Source organism: Nesoenas mayeri (genome assembly GCF_963082525.1).
Source record: "Nesoenas mayeri genome assembly, chromosome: 1".
Classification (NCBI taxonomy): domain Eukaryota; kingdom Metazoa; phylum Chordata; class Aves; order Columbiformes; family Columbidae; genus Nesoenas; species Nesoenas mayeri.
The window spans coordinates 95,321,591-95,339,447 of NC_137541.1; the positions used below are offsets into that span (position 1 = coordinate 95,321,591).

The window sequence follows — 17,857 nt, forward strand, 5'->3', positions numbered from 1 at the left end:
AGTCAGACAAGGTAGATTTGGGAAAAAAGTTGGAGCCTTTTTATGTGGGTGCAGACAGGGACATCATTGTAAGCAACACACAATCTTTGCTTTAATGCTCTAATCCAAGGATTTATAACCTTACTGAAAAATGTTGGAAATGTTCTCCAATCCTTTGAGTGGGGGAGATATCTTTAGATATCATTTCCCTGGTCTAACATGGCAAAGTGTCTAATACAGATCCAAACTCATTTAAATTTCCTGCCACTTTAGAGAAATAGGGCTGCTGGCTCCCAAGACTTTCACCTCCAAGTAGGGACCTCTGTAAGGCGCCTAGAGTGGTTTCCAGAAACACTGTGCAGCTTAGGGCATGTTATAATTCCATGACAGCAGTGTTCAGGCATATCCTTAACCTTCGCTCAGCTGTTAGTCTAGTGTGTGGAAATGGACAGCAGTGTAGGTTGCCCACAAGAGATAGGATGGACTGTCAGACAGAAAATGTAGCCTTTTATTCATTTCTAAACTGAACGTGTGCAGAAAGCAACCTGCTCAGGATTAGCTTCAGATGAAGTTTTTAGACCTTTGAACCTACAGATTTGAGAATCACAACAAACAGCATGCCAAAGCATCAGTGTCACTTGCTAAAGATTTCACAACCAGCTGGAATTCTGCTGGGACAGAGCAGGTGGTCACCTGTGTCTCTCCCTCAGTGGCACCACTAATCTATTCTGTGTCACACAACAAGAGACCAACTCTATCTCCAAACAATCATTCCCAATGTTACTGTGCCCCCAGCCAGCTTTCACAAAGCTCTGTTTAGTAGCTTTCTATTGCCCCCGAGATGCACAAAACAAACCACCAAAGCATCAGGTCATAAAAGCAGCTCTGTCTGCAGCATGGCCTGTCAGACAAGTGAAATGCAGGCCACTGGTCATGTTTTGTGGGTGTCCATGACATTGTAGAGTGGGCATGGATGAGGAAAATAAAAGGCTTTTAGTATCACTCTGTATCATTCAGAAATACACCAAATGCTTCAAAGTCTATCAGAATCTAACACGTCTCACATCAGCAAGGTTATGTGTATCATTTTATTACCAGATACAGTTGTGAATCAGTTTGGGAAAAGTAATACAGAGTTTCACAGCATGACGCTGTTTTCATAGCTTAGAGCAGAGGTGTCAAACTGATTTTCACCTAGGGCCACATCAGCCTCGCAGTTGCCTTCAAAGGGCCAAATGTAAATTTAGGAGCTTAACTGTTAAGGACTAATTACATTTACACAGTCTTGATGTGGTCCCCGGTGAAAATGAGTTTGACACCCTGGCTTAGAGGATGACAGAATGGCTGAGGTTGGAGGGGATCTCTGGAGATCAGCCAGTTCCACCTTCTCCTCAAGCAGGGTCAGCTACAGCAGTTTCCTGGGATCATTCCCCTTCATGTTTTGAGTATCTCCGCAGATGGAGACTTCACAATATCTCTGGGCAACCTGTGCCTATTTTGACCACTCTCAAAGTAAAAATGTGCTTTCTGGTGTTCAGGTGGAATGCCTTGGGTTTTTTTAATTGGTGCTCTGCTCACTGTCCCTTGTCATGTCAGTGGGTACCACTAAGCAGAGCATGGCTTCCTCTTCTTCATTTCCCCCCATTAGGTATTTATACACATTGATAAGATCCTCCTAAGCCTTCTCTTCTCCAGGCTGAACAGTCCCAGCTCTGTCAGCCTCTCCTTATAGAAGAAATGCTCCAGTCCTTGGCCTTTTGCTGGACTTTCTCCAATATGTCCACGCATCTCTTTGGGGGGAGACCAAAGCTGGACCCAGCAGTCCAGGTGTGTCTCACCAGGGCTGAGTAGAAGCCTATCCACAAATACTGAAAGAGAAGGGAGTGAAAACAAGACTTTCACCCTTTGTTCAGCTCCAATCTCTCTGTTGAGATTGGTCTAGTTGGTGTTAGCGGACAGTTAGGGATTCATGCAATGATTGATGAATTCAGACTGCTCTCTATTGGAAAAGGATTTGTATCACCAAAATCACTGTCCCAAGCACTGCCTTCTGTGGAATATTAGCTTGGAGGCCATAGGCAGAAGATTTCAAGAAAACAGGCCATCCTCTCCACCGAGATGCCAGAAGTGAAATGCTTAGGCAGAAGAGAATGCCTCTGAAGAGCCACTGCCTGGGTCAATACCCACAGCATGTCACACCTCGACGCAACTTCATGAGCCTTCTGTAGCTCTCTTGGGAGAAGAAACAGCTTCATCCATGACAGAGATGCCTTTGGCTGCTGTATAAACAGGCTGTTTTCCAACATGGCATGTCACAGTGTGAATATTTGGTGTGCATTTCACAGTGAGCTCCCAAGTGTGCAAGTACTCACACGTGCCATAGTAAAAATTGCAGCCCAATTTGCCTGTGTTACTGTTTCAGTCCTGTGTAGAGGGCGATCTAGCTCAAATGCATTTATCTCTGCAAATAAGCAACATTACTTAATGAAGTGGGGAGGAATCAGTGAGGGACCACACAAAACTTCTCCCAATTATTGAAGAAAATCACTGTATGGTATGGCTTCTGGTAGGCTGTGTTGGCTTTTACTAAACATCAGCAAAGAGAACTAAAACCAGCCAAACGAGACGTTTCCTTGACCACAATAAAAAGCCATTGTTTCACATACTAACTTCAACAAATCCTGTAAAACCGAACAAGGAGGCTAAGAATACAAATAGGGAAAGTGTGAATCACAAGGGAGTGCCTGAAAAAACACACAGCAGAGGATATGTACTACACCGTTGCATTCAAAGCAAAGATCTCTCTATTGCTTGTAATAACTCTGCTACCACGGGTCAAAGCCACCATCCTGCAGGGATCCAATCTGAAAACATACGCAATTAATGCCTGACAAGCTCTTAAGAAAGCACCTTTGCCCGGGAGTTAATACCTCGCATTACAAACAACGTTTCAGATATATTGCGTCGTTAGCTACAATTGGCTGGCAAACAGAACCAGATCTGTAAGGCACTGCGACCGTACAGACAAAGCTATAAAACAAATCAAAACAAAACAAAAACAACCCGCCGCTGCTGTTAGGAGCCACCAGACGCGCTTCCCCGCGGGTGTCACCGCCATCAGCGGAGCCCAAGACGCTTTTCCTTCCCGGCCGCTTTAATTTCGCGGTGTCCGAGGCGCCGCACAGCAAGCGGCGGCTTCCTCGGCCACTCTACCGGGCAAATGACCCCACACTCCCGGCTCCTGCCCGGCACCCCCACAGTCACCGGCCTCACGACCTCCGGGAGCTGCCGCGGCCCGATGGCGCCACCGCCCGCTCCGCAGCGCGCTGCCCACGCCGCGCGCTGCCCTTGCGTGGGCCTGCGCTGCCCCCTGGCGGCGGCGCCGCAAAACTGCGGCCTTTTAGCCCAGGTCGCCCACCCGGGACCACGGTGACACGGCGAGAGAACCCGGCGCCGCGAGGGCGCAGAGCGGCGTTTTTCACGCGTGAGAGCGGTATTTGTCAGCTTGCCGGTTTGGCGAGTGAGGTGCTTTTTAAAACAAAAAAATATTTTTTCTTTAGGCTTTTCTTTAGCATTTTCTTGCTGTTTTCGCTTCCCCGAGTGTTAATTGCTTCCTCTGCTTTCGCAATCTGGATCTGCAGCACAACAGCTTGGCGGAGATGCAGCGAGTCAGAGGAATCAAGGTTGGGTTCTGCCCTCCGGAGCTCTCACCCGGTCGCACGGGAAGTCTAGGCCAACATTTCTAGGGCTCTCTTTTGTATAATTATTTAAAGATCACATATTTTTACAACATCACCTATGCGGAGATATAAATAGTTCATACTAGAAATCAAAGCACTGTAAAAAATCTGATTTAAACACCCCTAGGCAAGAACATTATCATGAGAAACTACTGGTGCTTCATACTACTTTGCTTGGATATTTTTAAGCACCGGGAAAGCTATTCTGATAGCAACATTCATTCACAACTTCGTATTTATTGAAGTCACTAAGTAACAACGTATGTCATTGGCTCTGCAGTTAAGATCATAAATCATTGCTGGAAAACCTGAACACAGCTAAGCACCACATATAACAAAAAAGAAAAAGATAAAAGAAAAATTAAATTCATAAGGACCAGTCTTCAAACCATGCAGACCATGAGCTAGTCTCACATATAGCAGCACCCTCTATAGCAAAGACCTACAGAATCACTATTGATTTCAGTGGAGGGATTAATTTCACCGGGCTTTTTTTTTTTTTTTTTTTCTGGATATAGGAAAAAGACAAATGCTTCATTGATCCATAATGTTGCCTCAAAGACAGACATTACCTTATTAGATCTGTTAATTTAATAACTGAATTCGGAGCATTATTTCAAGTATGGTAACAGCAATATATATTTAAATCGTATTTAGCACATGTAACACCTATGTTACAAAACGTTGCATGCATCTCAGAGAAAACACAAGGATTCTGCAGAAACTGGGACTACACAGCACTCATTTTGTCTTTTGGGTAGTTCAAAATGCACCGATCCTTCCACACTGGCAAGTAGTGTATAATATATGTGACCTGGACACGTAGCAAGTGTAATGCTCCCTATACTGAGGCTGGGAAGAAGTGCATACCTTTTTCTGAAATATCACTACACACAGTCACTGGAAAACCTCAAAGTTATTGCAGTTCTCTTGAAATTTTTAATACTGATACAAACTGTGGATGTCTAATAATGGAGATGTACAAAGAGAGTTAATATTGAGGGTACAAATCCCCACTTCAGCATTTGAGAGTTACAATGGTTTAGATCAGGTCCATTGCCTACAGAAGGGCAATATAGATAGAGATCGATGTATGTATGGGTGTGCATATATATGTATGCTTATGTATGGGAGTGTAAGGAGACTATATACCGGATATACGGCCTATATACCGTTAGGATGGCCATGTCCCACGGTTACACTACACCTGCCTGGCTGTGTTGCAGCAGGGGACCTCCCGCCCGAGGGTCGGTGCCGGTCGGGCTTGTCAGGACCCTGCCCCGAGAATGGTCCGGCGGCGGCTGCTCCCTGGATCTCGGGGCACCGCGGGACCCTCCCGGGGCTCCGGAGGAGTCCGGCGCTGCCCTCCCCGGGGGACTCCGCGCTGAGGTCCCCGAGGGGCGGGCGGGCCCCGCGCACCCACCCGCGCTCCCGGCCGCGGGCTCGGCGCGGGGGCGGCGCGGGCGCGGCGCTGCGGCGAGGCCGCGCCTGCCAGCGGCGGGGAGGCAGCACTGCCGCTCCCGCTCCGCTCCAGGTGCCGCTCCGCAAGTTTCGGACAAACACCGCCCCCTCGTCCTCGTCCCCCCTCCGGCGGCTGGTAAGCGCCGGGCTCCTGCGCCCGGCCGGGCAAGCGGAGGTCCGGCCGGCAGCCCTACCCGCAGCCCCCGGGCGGCCGCCTCTGCGCCCAGCGCCGCGCACATGGCCGCGGGAAACTTTGGCAGGCAGGCGGGCGGGCTGGGGGCAAACCCGGGGTCGCCGCAGGGGTTTGGGAGGGGAGCGGCGGGAGGAAGGGAGGAGACGCGGGCGAGCAGGTGGCATCCTCTGCGGAGCGGTGCGGAGCGCAGTGCGCGGGCGGCGGAGGGGAACGGGCGGCGGTCGCCGGGCAGGTGCGGGCTGGAGGGGGCTGCGCGTATGCGGAAGGGAGCAGCAGCCCCGCAGTGCCTGGTGCGGAGCGCCGCGGAGCGAGCGGGACCCGTCGCGGGGCAGCGCAGGCCGGGCGGGGGGACCCCTGGGGGGCGGCTTTTGGTTTGGGCTTTTCGCCTCGCTGCGCTGGCGGGGTGGGGAGAGTAAGTTGCTGAGCGGTGTAGTGTGGGGGGCACAGGGTTCAGGTGGAAAATCCAGGCAGCTCCCCTCTGGATGTGTTTTTGGAAGTTGTTTATGTTTTTGTGCTGGTTTTGGGTTTTTTGGGTTTGTGTTTTTTGTTTGTTTGTTTGCTTGTTTTGCGTGTGTGTGTTTGTTTTTTGTTTTTTGTTTTTTGGTTTTTTTTTTAATAGTGCTCAGAGCATAATATTAGTGCCCAATGCTGAAATTGGTGATCTGGTCGCTGAGGCAGGTATCCGAAAAGCGGCAGTCACTGGAGCAGCTACACATACTGTCATTCTTCGTGCTAGCGTGAGGTTTATGTGCCTTTGCGAGGAAGGTCACTTTTTACCCACCCCCCACCATCCCACCCTCTTTTTGCTAAGCTGTGCATCAGCAGCCTGAATTCCAAGAAGCAGTAGGTGTTTCTTGGCATTTCGACTGGGATTTTGGAAAGGGAAGACGGGTATTTAATGGGAAAAAAAATGCAATGGAAGGAAGGGATGCGGAGGCTGCACACAGCCCTGGGCTTGCAGGCATGTGGAAGTTGTTGAAATAGGTAAAAGGGTCGAAGTTGGCATTTGGAAAACGGTGACTGTATCTTTAGTTACTTGCATGACAGATGAATATAAGGGAAAACTGGGCCACTAAGAATTTTTCCCGTTTTGCAGTTTGCTGTCAGCAGAAGGTAAAACATGTCCTTGAAGATATACAATTTTACATAAACAGCTGATGTTTACATAAGCCTAGATAAGTTTGTAAAAAACACGGCAGAAGGTGCAGCGTTAGCTGAACTCTGCTATCCTGCTGTTCGTCCATGTAATAATTTATCTTTTTTTTGTATTGTTGCAGCGTAAGAGCAAAGTGAGCAGCCGCACCTTTACCAAAGCAACCACCTGCGTTCCTCCTCTCCTCTGGAATGGACAATGGAATGCTCTCTGGCTTTATCATGATCAAAAACTTCTGCCTCTTCTGCGTTTCCATGAGTTTAGCGAGCCACTTTGGGTGAGTTGCCAATTGCGTTTGAATTTTTGCTGTGAGTTTTTTAAGGAAATTAAAAACCTTGGCTCTGTGTGGTGTGGAGCAGCTGAACAAAACAAGCGGGCTTTGCATTTTGTCTTAACGTGCTGGTGTGAGGAGGAAGAGAGTGATTTGCTTTCCTGCTCAAATTAATTGTCTCGTATTGGTTCTTTATGCTTGTGGTGCTATTGCAGGAAGGCATGTGAGGCACGGGGAGCTCAGACCAAGCCAGATGCTGAGTGCTCTGGCCTGGGCACAGCAGAGCCAGGGACTGCGGTGCTCCCTGCCCTCGTGGCTGTGATGAGAGGGGCTTGTATCTTCCCTCTCACCTGGCAGGTGCAGGCTACAGGCAGTGTGGCAAGACTGCAACAGCAGGACTGGGTGCATGCTGCTAGCTGGTACAGGCTTGCCTAGTGAGTAAGCTAAGATCGTGACTGCTCAGAGGGATGACTGAATTTGAAACTTGCTAGAATAATTAGAAATTGTGTTGCCCTGAAGCATATAACAAGCAATCCTGTTTCCTTATTTTTGCGTTGGATGCTTTCCTGATAGTGACATTCTGAAAACTGTATTGAAGAAATACCCCTACTATATGTCTTAGAAAAAAACAAAATAAAACCAGAAAACTCTTATTTATATATTTTTTCCTAAAGCCATAGATCTTAAACACTTTCAAAAATTTGGCTATGCAATGAAGTCTAGAAAAAGCATTTCGCAAGTGCTTTGGAAACGTAGGTTGATTCTTTGTGGAGGAGAACAATTATTTATTATTTCACCAGAAAAAAAAATGAATCCTCCCAACGTGCTGATTCACAAGCACACCCATCAATTCCTTGCTATAAGAAGATACAAAACGGAGATGCAAATCAGGTTCTGATTTCAACCAAGGGGATTTTTGCCAGATTGGAACTAGGAGAAAGACCAGACTTGGAGTGATGGCTGTCTGCGCTGTAAGCAGAACTTAGCCTTGTCTCCAGTGTGTCCTGTGTAGGCAGGTAGACACCTGTGACCACAGAGGCTTGTATGAGTGGTTGTAGGACTGCACACTACAAAGGGTGCAAAGAGCTCACTGCTGATTTGTTCACCTTGGAGAAGCTTGGTCCTGCTTTCACTGTGGTCTAAGGAAAAACTCTCCCTGGAGTTTGTGATAGAAATGAAGAGGGCTTATGTAGTGTGAGACTGGTTTTAAACTTGTCTTGACATGGTGGTAATTTGACAAAGTATTACTACATTGAGAAAATCTTGAGGACTACAACCTTAAGTCCTTCCTGATTGTCCATCATCCCTGCAGAAGGCAGCACATTGCAATAGTTGAGAATGACCTGTTTGGTGTGGGGTCTTTTAGCTGTGCTACTCCTCCAACAGAATAGATAGGCGAGGCTGCGAAAGAAAGAGGGGGTTTAACTTGCCCTTTCGACTCCGAAGCAAACACTGAATCTTAAGTCCCAGGTAGGAATCGGTGTGACCTGTAACCTGGCAGATAATCAGAACAGGGCAGTTATGGGAAACTAGGACACTTGTTTTCTGCGAGTAACTCAAAAAGCTTCTGTGCACTAAAATGAGATCATCACGTAACCTCCTCCCTTCCCCTCCCATTTCTGATCTAGTAATTTTAGTCTAGGCCTGCAGAAATAAGCAGCTCCAATTCACTGCACCATTCACACGCTGCCTTAGGGCTGAATTTTGACCTGGCTCAAAAGACAGAGGATGCTCCAGCGTTTGTTTCAAAGGCAGAAGCAGTTTCAGAGTGTAATTTGCTAAGTGCTTTGGGACTGACTCTTCAGGACAGAGCGGTACAATTTACATGTAGGCTAGTATATTAATTGCAAGAATCTAATACTGCTAATACTTGCTGTTGCTACCAGGTTCTCCTTTATTAGCTTCATCCATGTTTGGACTGCACTGTTACGTTGCAGTGCATTTTGCAATGTGCTAGATAAAAGTGATTGGTCAAATGAGCACAAATTAAAAAGCAAAATACAGTAGGACATTACAGATGAAGGCAGAGATTTATCGATGCTTCTCCATAGTAATTCCATATAATATAAATATAAATCATAATTACATAAATAATAAATGCAGTTTTTGCTGACATAGCCAAAGCCACCATGGGAGATTTTGATGCACAATGCCTGATAAAATAAACAGGAATTATGTATCTCAGTCTCCTAGGCTACTTCAGAAATCTCAGCAAAACTCTGTGATTAATGTTTAACATAAATGTGAAGTGACTATTGAGAGTTATCCACATCAATAGGCTGTAGAGGACTGTAGGCATAGTTGGTAGACGTTATTTAGAGAAAAACCATTGAATTAAAATTCAATGATATAGATGAAACAAGAAGAGGATGCAAAGCCTCCCCACCATTGTTGGTGTGACAGTTTTATGAGTGTACGTCTTCAGAACTGGTCCAGCACGAGTCACAGCTTTCTCAAGCTTGCTTGAATTCAGCCTTGAGTTGTATAATGCTCTAATGAGTTAAGGTATAATACCGAAGTATTTCAAGACAGTTTACAATTGTCTTGAAAGTAAACATTTATAACAGAGCTAGAAAGTAATTGAAAGTCAAATATAACCATGAAGAGTGTTGGTAGCTGAGACAAGAGTCTGATTTGTCCCATTTGTTTTATGTGTAGGATTGCACTGAAATCAGTTGTGGTTTCATGAATGCAAGGCCCATGGAGTCAGGCTGACAAAACCAAAGCAGAAAGTGGGTGATCTGGCAGTGGGCGAGTGGAAATTCATAATAATTCAGATTTTGCTCCCCTCAGACTGATGCCCCCAACAGCAACTCTGTGAGCGTCCCACAGGGAGGAAATCAGTGTACACAGGGTTCTGTCCTGCCAGACTCCACAGGTGCTCCCCACTGCCCAGCATCTTGCACTTTCTGTCACTTGGAGACCTCACACAGTTGCAGCCCTGCAAGGGTCAGCATGAAGAGTCTGGAGCACAAGTCTGATGAGGAGCAGCTGAGGGAACTGGGGCTGTTCAGCCTGGAGAAAAGGAGGCTGAGGGGAGACCTTATCACTCTCTGCAAATACCTGAAAGGAAGTTGTAACACGGAGGGAGTTGGTCTCTTCTCCTAAGTAGCAAGTGATAGGATGAGAGGAAATGGCCTCAAGTTGCACCAGGGGAGGTTTAGATTGGATATTTGGAAAAATTTCTTCACAGGGAGAGTTGTGAAGTGTTGGAACAGGCTGCTCAGGGAAGTGTTTGAGCCACCATCCTTGGAGGTGTTTAAAATGAAGTTCTTAGGGTCATGGTTTAGTGCCAGAGTTAGGTTATGGTTGGACTTTATGATCTTAAATGTCTCTTCCAACCAAAATGATTCTATGATGGGTGACTGCCTGCACTGAGTTCTCCATGAGAGGAGGCAGCACATGGTTGGCCCCATGCCGGCCAATATTACTGCATCCTGAATGTTTTTTGCAAGCCCCAGACTGTCCATGGGGATGTCTCTAGGGACATGCTGGTGATGCTCCGTCCCTCTGTGTTTGCATTTTAGATATGCAATTTCAGAAATCTGTCTGAGAGCCAAAAACAATGGGGACGCATGTTGTTGGTGTAACCACAGTTTACTTGCCATCTGCTAATAATATTTGTAACGGTAGAAACACGGAAAATAGAAGATCTCAATTAAACGTAGCCAATGCAGGACCTCTCTGTAGACTGTAAGAATTCAGTCCATGGCATGCCTGTAGTTTCACAAGCATTTCCACTAGCTCACAGCCCTTATCACTAAGACCATAATCCTCCTATTTAGGCTAAGCATACTTCTCCTTCAGGCTGTGGCATTTCTTTCAAGTTAGTCTCTTCAAGCCTAAGCAGTTAGTTCTGCTGGGTTATCCCTTTCCAAGTACTTGCAGATGCTAGCGAGTTCTTCCTCCTATTTTTAAGACTAATGTTGTAAGTGTTATCATATGTTTATGCAGTCATGCTTAGCCATTAAAAAAAAAAAAAAAAAAAAAAAAATCTGTTTTCCTTTCCTTCTCCATGTCTCCAGATAGCTTTTTGAACCCATTAGGCAATTTAATCATTGGGAAACTAAGTGGGTAGCTAGAACTGTGTGGAGGAGGCAGGCAGACATCAGTCAGTCCCTCTGCCGAACAGAAAGCTATGGCTTCAGCATTTCTGTTTCACCTGCCCTTGCTGGCTGGTCAAACAGCAGGTGTGTACCCGCAGGGCACCCAGCACGTGCTTGGTGCAGGGTCAGCCCTGGCACACGTTGACTCCCAGTGAAGCTGCAGGTTGGTAACTTGGGGACCTGAGAGCACTGGGGGGTGTTTAATGACCGGGAGACATTCAGGATATTGAAAAGGGCATTAAGGTGCAAGGGAGTGAGATGATAAGACGTTCCCCTATGATAAACAGGTTTTCTTTGTACTGCTCAAAAATTGCTCATTCCCAGAAGGTAGTAAAACACTGCTTTTGCTAAATAAAAGAATTAAATTATTTTTTAAGGATCTGCCAAGATCATTAAAGTTTCATTATTTTCAGTTAGTCCTCTCCCCTATCCTAATGAATTAGAAGAGTTGAATCTTCATCGCACAAATTCGCAAAAGATCGTCATTTTTGTATCTCGAGAATCTGTAAGAAAGGCATGGTAAGAAACTAAGAAAAGTAGATCATTTGTGTCTGGCCAGCTGACAGCATCCAAAAGTGTGCAAGTATGTTCTCTACTGTCTTTTCCACAAACTGTTAATTTGTCTGATGTAATTTCAATCCTGTTAAAGCAAGCTATGGGAAACTCTACTCTTAAGAGAGAAAGAGAAAAAAATACAACTTTCAGTTGCAAAATACTCCTCAGTTATTTTTCCAGTTTCTCTTTTTTTTTTTTTTAAAAAAAAAAAAAAAGTTTTTGGGAAATCATGAAGTATCTACCATATGTTTTCCTCTTATTATATCTAAGCTATGAATAGTACCTGTCATGATTTTTGCTAGATGGCAAAAAAGACGGTGATGTTTAAAATGGTAAATGATTAAGTCCTTGGAAGAGGTGGCTGAGACTCTAAAGAGAGTTATTACATTTTACACTGATGGGCCTTTTCTGTGGCTTCTGATTTTTTTTAGTCACCCTGGAATTGCAATATTAAATAAATGTGATGAGAAGTATTCCTGGTTGGCTTAGTTTATGTTCAATAATGAGCTTTAGATGTAATTATCTTCGAATTTTCTTAGCATTTCCTAAGGTTCTTTTCTAGGTTTATGGATAACATAACTGGAAATGTCTGCTATGAAAACATTTTTGGTTGCAGAGAGGCAATAATGTGCTTACCTGCTAATATGTTGATAAAATCTGATCTTTAGCTGTGTGGAAATAATTTAGGATATCACCTGTTTTCTCTACTACTCATAGAGCTATAGTATCTAACACATGCACAGAACTTTGCAAGGACAGTTTAATGGTCTCATGTCATATAAGACAATCCCAGTGCTTACTCCAAAACCTAAGTTGCTATTTCACCAGCAATCACAAAAATATGAATTAAATGCTGACTTTTCTGAAAAAAAAAAGTATCATTTAATTTGCATCAATGGCAAACAGTAATCCATCTACAAATGCAACTTCACATGATACTGACATTTCTTCGAAATTCAGCATCAGGTGAATTCCTTTTCAGGTGAGGGGATCAGCTAAATCTAAATCGGATTGCAGGTTTGCAGATGAAATACAGACTTTTTGTGAGTCTTCATCCTAGTTGTTTCTCCATCTTTTTCATCTGTTAGTTAGCTTTTCTTGTGGAGATTTATAAAAGTATTTCAGTATTTGAGGTGTGTATACTGTGAAAGATGTACATAGCTGAGATAGAAGGAAGCAGCATCAATTACTCTTAGATTCAGAGGAGCAGTTAAGAGAACTAAGTATATTTTGTCCCATCCCCACAAAAATAGTTCAACAGAAATCTTCCCTCTGAGTTCAATTGGCTTTGAATTCAGCCATAAGCACTAAAAATAACAAGCTTTTTCAAGAGTAGAGAAGCTAGTGAAGCTTTGTATCCTGTGCCCCCAGCACCGTACCTTTGCAATAATCCGCATTTGGCATCCCTTGTTCCCATCGCAACACCTACGTGTTACCTCTGCGATCCTTTTCTCCCAGGATCTTTCCTAATCACCCCGCAAGTCTCCTCCGTATCTCTTAATTAGCAGAGAGGAGGTGGGCTGGTTTTGCTGAGGCTGCTCCTGGGCTACATGCATGCTGACTGGCCCAGTCAGTGAGCCAGGGGGAATAGATGATTGCTGACCTCACATCTTTACTTAATGAGGCACTAATTTAGATCACTCTCCCCTTGTCTAGTCACCGCTTCTCATGGAACTTACAGAAATGAAATGAAGTTTGATCTCTCTGCTTCTTTGTTAGATGCATTGGAAAATGAGAATGGGTTCCTGCATTGATACGTGAAGCAGACAAACAGCATGATGCGTATCTCTTTCTTACAAAAAAAAGAAGCTAAAATAAATGAGAACATTTAAAAATAGTATTCTAGGATTATTACCAAAGCATTAGTTACGATTACTGCATATGAAGAACCTCTGTAACTTCTGTTTCTCTTGGTTGTATTTGCTAAGCTGCTGCTTGTCAGTATTCACCTTTATGTGGTGAATCCCTTTGATTGTGATTGACAAAAAAGTACACTGCATTTTGTCTTGAGTGGTCTGGCATGCAAAGATGTCTAATGTTTCTGTAATCAGTTTGCATCTGCTGGATTAACTGTATTTTTTTATAATCAAACATGTCTGTGATATTGTCTGCCTCATTTGCTCACTAGAGGTTGTGGTTACACCATAGGAAACAGAATTTGTTTTGTCTTTTGACCACGGAGAGATGGGATGGCCTAAAAAATGAGCAAGGTTTGCGGCAATGCCTTTACCTGCCTCCTTGGTGGCCTTGGGCTCTCCAGTGTTGAGCTTGTTGAGGGTCACAGCAGTGGCAGCAGCGCTTGTGCTGCGAGGACCCTCCTCGGCTGAGGATTTGCATATGCTTTGCATGTGCTTTGCGTGTGCTTTGGCATTCCTGGGAATGCTGCCACTGCCCAGCCTCACTCCCCTTTCCTGAGAGGCTTTGTCATTCTTTCATTTTCCAGTACAAACACACAAGCTGTAAAGCGAAGTGGTGCAGAACTGGGGGTCCCCATGTCTCTGAGGGGCTACGTGACCACCAGCAGCTCACCCTGAGCCAGGTCTCGGGTCGTTTAAACTTCCAGACCTATTTTATGGGTGTCATTGAGATCCCATTAGTATAAACCTTGTGCAGGTAAAACCAGTTTGAGGTCCTTTGTCTTTCTTTGTATAAATTCTGTTCTGTTAGTTAAGCCTAACACGTATGTTACAAGCATTCTACAAGGCAAGCTGTTCAGAGGGATGCTTCGAGGTTCTCTATTTACTGATTTATTTCCATGGGGACTGGTAGTAAATAAACATGGATTTTTAAATTTTTTTGTCTCGAGGTGACTGGCTCACATCAAGTTCAGGTTGTTGGAGTGTAAGTGGTTCCTGTCTGCTGGCAGGATGCATGCGGCAGGGTACGGTTCCTAGTGGGGCAATGTGCCCTGTCGCAGCTGGAACACTTGGCGATCTCAGCAGAGACTGAAACTTGAATAAGCTCTGAGTGTGAGCAAACTTGCTGTCTTAACGGGTGCTTGCTGCAGGTGAACCATGCTTATGGATAAACTTACGTGTCTATTTTTTAGGTAAGCAAAGGCACTAGTCGGAAGGGGATTCTCCTAAGTATCTTTAAATGAAAATCAAATGGACTTAAAAATGCAAGTTATAGTTGTGCTGTGGGCAGCTTCCTAGGTCTGAGCCATGGATAAAATGATGCAATAAAAAAGAGTTCAAACTAAAACCAAATCTGGCCCAAAAGATACGGAATGAGGCTCACTAGACATTGCTGTTATTTGCATACTACAAGGGAGGACTAATTGATGCAAAAGAGAGAGGAGGAATGAAAAACTGTGTTTTCTGTACTGCAGTATGCTTTTTCAGATACCCCAGTGATCTGAGATTTTTGAATGCAATTGGAGTTTGTTATCCTTGAATGAGGTTAGAGTTTATCTGTTGTTCTGGGAATAAATTACATAAACTGTGGAAATTAGAAGCTGTTTGGCATGTAAAGATTAAAGTGTTCCTTCAGGCTGACTTGAAGGAGTGTCCCCAGGCAAACCCATGCTGCTCCTGCAGCTCCCCAGCCAGCTGATGCAGTTCCTGGAGACTGGAGGGCTAACCATGGGGAAAAAACAGTAGCAGCTTTTGCTGGCACCCATGAGCTGACCTTGTGCCCTGCAGGGGACAGCGACATGCCAGTGCCAGGGATGTGATGGGGCTGGGCAATGCAGGGGTCTGGGATATCCCTGTGCATTATGGCAAGAGGGTCAGTGGGCTCAGACATCCCTTGATCCAGCACCCCAGGGCTGTGCCTCCATGGCATGGGTCCTTCCTTGGGTCCTCCTTCTCCTCCAGGGAGAGCTATTTATGATTGCATATAGCAGTGATGAAATGGCCGCATCTCCCCATGCCACTCAGATGGAGCGGCAGGAGAGGGCTGAGACTGGGAGGCTCCATCACAAAGTTCTGTTGAGACTGAAGCTGCTTGAGACTGACACAACTTTTGACGTGTTTATTTTCATTTGCATAAAATAGCTTCTCACAAACGCCAACAGCACCGGGAAAAGAGGACGCCAATGATAACATCACTATATTTACCAGGATCTTGGATGGTCTGCTGGACGGCTACGACAACCGACTGCGCCCGGGACTGGGAGGTAGGATAATGCGGTCGCTGTGGCTGGTCCCTTGCTATGCAGGACCATCATCTACATGGTGCCCTCCTGAATAGGTGCCTGCTCTTTGCACAGGCCTTGATGAGGGAGTTGAGTGTTCATTAGCTAAATTAAGCCTAGAAGATAAACTTGTCTCCTGGTAAACAGGCCCCAGTACAAAGGTCACTGAAAATCATCTTTCAGTGACGGAGGTCACCCGAGGTTGCGTTAGGAGAGCATGCATGATGCGCTTTTTCTGTAATTGAATATAGTGTGGGTTTCTTTCTTTTCTGGTACAACTACAGGTTGCTGCAGGGTTCCCTCACTGGTCAGCATATATAAAATTATGCCAGTAACAAAAATCTCTCTTAAAAGCAGATCCCCAAGCCATCACTTTTTACACAGCTACAGCAAATCTGTATTGATACGTCATTTTGATAACCTCTACAGCAGCTATTTTAAAACCGTAACGTGAATAGTTGCTTGCCATCCTAACCTTGTTGAGCCCTCCTTCAGCTCTCTGTTCCCCAGATTTCTCTCATCTTCTACCCATGTGTAAACCATCTGTTATGTTTCTTCCTGGCCCTTTTTTAATCTGTCTACCCCCACCCCTTCCTCTTATGAGACCAACACATTGCTTTCATCCCTTTCTCTCCTTCTCCTCTCACTTTACACAGAGATGCTTGAAAATAGGGCTCAATGCTTATATCTTATGTAACGAACTTCTGATATTTCTGCCCTTAAATTTAATTAGTCCTGGGTTTGAAAAGATGCCAGAAAGACTTAGAGTCTTGAGGGTAGAATTAATTTCACCTAACTTTGGACATCTATAATATAGATGTTTGAAACTGGGTAAATCAACCATGCCAGCAGAGGGGAATAGGTCCTTCCGATATACGCTTCACGATATCCTATAGTAAATAGTGAATATGACCTGGCAATGTACGCTCACAGCCCAGAAAGCCAGTCACATCCTGGGCTGCATCAAAAGAAGTGTGGCCAGCAGGTCAAGGGAGGTGATTCTTTCTCTTTGCTCATGCGAGAATTGTGTTCAGCTCAGAGGCCCCCAACATAAGAAAGACATGGACCTGCTCAAGCAGGACCAGAGGGAGACCATGAAGATGAGCAGGGGGTTGGAGTACCTCCACTGTGAGGACAGGCTCAGAGAGTTTGGGTTGTTCAGCCTGGAGAAGAGGAGGCTCTGGGGAGACCTTATTGCAGCCTTCCAGTACCTAAAGGAGGCCTACAGGAATGATGGAGAGGGATTCTTTATAATGGAATGTAGTGATATGATGAGGGATAGGAATTTTAAACTGCAAAAGGGTAGATTTAGACCAGATATTAGAAAGAAATTCTTTGAGGGTGGCAAGACATTGGAACAGGTTGCCCAGAGTTGTAGATGCCCCATCACTGGAAGTGTTCAAGGCCAGGTTGGACAGGTCTGGTCTAGTCACTACCCATGGCAGGGGGGGCTGGAACCCAGGGGCATGGCAATCAGGTGTCTCTGCCCATGGCAAGGGGTTGAACTTAGATGATCTTTAAGGTCCTTTCCAATCCAAACCATTCTGTGATTCTGTGATCTATGATCAAAACCTGTCAGTCAGAGGAACTGCATCCTTGAAAGGCCTGTTTCATTTCACTGATTACAAGAAGAGAGCCTCGGCTCCCAAAGGTTGACAACTGCATTTGATCAGGGATGGAATTCCTCCTCAAACATCTTCTTTATTCCAAGCTTTTGGGGATTTTTGAGTGATTCAGAAATTGCTAATAGAGGAGTGCATCACAAGCAAGTATTTGCATCTTAAAACAATTACTAATGCAGAACCTATATTTATTACAGAGAGAATAACTCAGGTGAAAACAGACATCTATGTTACCAGTTTTGGTCCTGTGTCAGACACAGAAATGGTAAGTCTAAGCACATGGCTCCCAACTTCATTGTATTTACTTTGCTAAAGTCTTTTTTGGAACCATTGCTTCTATTCAGATCCTGCAATACCTTGACTGTTTCTTTGTGCCAGGAATACACCATTGATGTTTTTTTCCGACAAAGCTGGAAGGATGAAAGGCTGCGATTCAAAGGACCTATGCAACGTCTCCCTCTTAACAATCTGCTCGCCAGCAAGATTTGGACCCCAGACACTTTTTTCCACAATGGCAAGAAGTCTATTGCTCACAACATGACAACACCAAACAAACTTCTGCGCCTGGAGGATGACGGCACTCTGCTCTATACCATGAGGTAATAACCAGGATCAATTTATTCTGGTGCTGTTTCCCAA

The 17,857-nt window shown here is 45.1% G+C and overlaps 2 protein-coding genes across 2 annotated transcripts in view; one reads left to right on the top strand and one right to left on the bottom strand.

The window, feature by feature from the left end:
* GABRB3 (gamma-aminobutyric acid type A receptor subunit beta3) overlaps nucleotides 1-17,857 on the bottom strand; it is a gene marked incomplete at both ends in the record, with an annotated part of 196,096 nt that overhangs the window by 140,580 nt on the left and 37,659 nt on the right. The window lies entirely within an intron of this gene.
* Nucleotides 6,718-17,857, top strand: part of GABRA5 (gamma-aminobutyric acid type A receptor subunit alpha5) — a gene marked incomplete at both ends in the record, with an annotated part of 55,805 nt that continues 44,665 nt past the window's right edge. Inside the window, 4 exons of the mRNA XM_080363487.1 lie at nucleotides 6,718-6,803; nucleotides 15,457-15,578; nucleotides 17,416-17,483; nucleotides 17,597-17,817. Of these exons, the coding sequence (XP_080219613.1) occupies nucleotides 6,718-6,803; nucleotides 15,457-15,578; nucleotides 17,416-17,483; nucleotides 17,597-17,817 (497 nt within the window). The remainder of the gene's footprint in view (nucleotides 6,804-15,456; nucleotides 15,579-17,415; nucleotides 17,484-17,596; nucleotides 17,818-17,857) is intronic.